Source organism: Palaemon carinicauda, chromosome 26 (assembly GCF_036898095.1).
Source record: "Palaemon carinicauda isolate YSFRI2023 chromosome 26, ASM3689809v2, whole genome shotgun sequence".
Classification (NCBI taxonomy): Eukaryota; Metazoa; Arthropoda; class Malacostraca; order Decapoda; family Palaemonidae; genus Palaemon; species Palaemon carinicauda.
The window spans coordinates 102,408,841-102,410,999 of NC_090750.1; the positions used below are offsets into that span (position 1 = coordinate 102,408,841).

The following is a 2,159-nucleotide window of genomic DNA, read 5'->3' on the forward strand; positions in this document are numbered from 1 at the left end:
GATATTCCTTTCAAAGAAAATTGTCAAGAGAATTTTCTGCCAGTTGGAATCTTGAAACTTTTACATGCATTTTCTGCAATTTTGCTTTTACATGTAGTCCAAAAACTTTTCGGTAATTTACATCGTAGATTTTACTGCCAATTTCCTTCATAAGACTTATCCGGGAATTCTCTGTTAATTTGTTTTCTTAAAAATCCCCCAAAGTTTTTTCTGTGCCAATTTGTTTCTAGAATTTTATCCACAATTTTTCTAATATATAGTTCTTAAAATTCTTCAAAAATTCACGCACCAATTACATCTCAATAATAACCTAAACTTCAATACTTTCTTTAACCCAGCGCTCGTATTGGAAAAGTCCCTGCCCGGCGTTCTGTTGGACTGGGGTTCGGGTTCTGCTCAAGCTCGATAGTTTCTTGTTGTGCCTGCAACCTCACTATCCTTATGAGGTAATGAAGGAGGAGGTTTGGGGGAGCTGATAGGTCTATCTGCTGAGTCATCAATATCCATTGCCTGGCCCTTCCTGGTCCTAGTTTAGGTGGAGAGGGGGCTTGGCCGCTGATCATATGCATATATGGTCAGTCTCTAAGGCATTGTCCCGCGAGTTAGGGCAATGTCACTGTCCCTTGCCTCTTCCATTCATGAGCCGCCTTTAAACCTTTAAATCTGCCTGGTCCTAGCTTGGGTGGAGAGGGGGCTTGGTCACCAATCACTTGTATAAATGGTCAGTCTCTAGGGCATTGTCCCGCGAGTTAGGGTAATGTCACTGTCCCTTGCCTCTTCCATTCATGAGCGGCCTTTAAACCTTTAAATCTGCCTGGTCCTAGCTTGGGTGGAGAGGGGGCTTGGTCACCAATCACTTGTATAAATGGTCAGTCTCTAGGGCATTGTCCCGCGAGTTAGGGTAATGTCACTGTCCCTTGCCTCTTCCATTCATGAGCGGCCTTTAAACCTTTAAATCTGGAGATGGGGCTTGGCCGCTGATCATATGTAAATATGGTCAGTCTCTAGGGCATTGTCCCGCTAGTTAGGGCAATGTCACGTTCCCCTGCCTCATGACCGGCATTTAAAACCTCTAAACAATAAGTCCCAACTCCCCAAACTCCCCCCCCCCCCACCCTCCCCCTAACACTGCCATTCCATCTCCCCATTACTTTCCACACAATGAAATCAACTTGACGTGTCTTAACTGACGTGGACCCCAAACGGTGGCAAAAGGGACGTTTCCTAACTGACAATAAACAATTGGACTTTAGAGAGATTAGTTTCAAAGATTTTTTTCTACCTTCTATCTTCATCTAAAGCTAAATTTATTATCAAAACAATATTATCATTGATATTGCTATCATTTGTGCTGGGAATGAAAAATGTCACTTCAGGATGTCAGAAATGATAAATTCATTCTTGTTATTATAGGTGATGTGAAAGTCACCAGATGGTGGGGCATGGGGTTTGCAATATAATATCCTCTACTGATATTGCAATCAGAGAGAGAGAGAGAGAGAGAGAGAGAGAGAGAGAGAGAGAGAGAGAGAGAGAGAGAGAGAGAGAGAGATTAACCCAACGTACAATCATATCTTAAATGATAAGATATAACCATCCACAGCATATAATTTCGAGCAAACGAAAAGCCACTTCAGTTCACCCTCGACAAGTGACCAACATGGCACTAAGGGATATAACCAAAGTGCTTTTTTCGGCAATGGGGCTGTGTCTGTGCTGGGCCCACACGACAAGCAGGCCTGCGAGTTCCCCGGAAAAGCCTCACATAGTGCTGATTCTAGCTGATGATTTAGGTAAGATACCATCGCCTATAGTCAATTCTTGTTAGTGAAGCAGATTAGCATCGACTCGCAAGGGTGCCCTTTTAACGCGGAAAAGTTCCCTGCTATCTGATTGGTTAGAATGATCATATCCAACCAATCAGCGATAAGGACACTTTTCCGAGCTAAAAGGGCACCCCTGCGAGTTGGTGCAAATTTTCCTCACTAAAAAGAATTGACTATAGTAATCTAGTACAAGCCTACAATAATATGAAGTTATTAAGAAGGAAAAAGAGATTGAGCTTTAGCCAACACCCTATTATATACTAGAGGGGCACTACGTAGAGCGCAGACTTCCGCCACGGCGGCTCATTTCTCATACTTTTGCTCAACCTTGAC

The 2,159-nt window shown here is 43.1% G+C and overlaps 1 protein-coding gene across 1 annotated transcript in view; it reads left to right on the top strand.

Moving 5' to 3' along the window:
• The first annotated feature begins 1,622 nt into the window (after window positions 1-1,622).
• The window catches only part of LOC137620092 (arylsulfatase B-like), a 27,596-nt gene continuing 27,059 nt past the window's right edge, over window positions 1,623-2,159 (top strand). Inside the window, exon 1 of the mRNA XM_068350365.1 lies at window positions 1,623-1,793. Coding sequence (XP_068206466.1) covers window positions 1,661-1,793 — 133 coding nt within the window. The 5' untranslated portion in view covers window positions 1,623-1,660. The remainder of the gene's footprint in view (window positions 1,794-2,159) is intronic.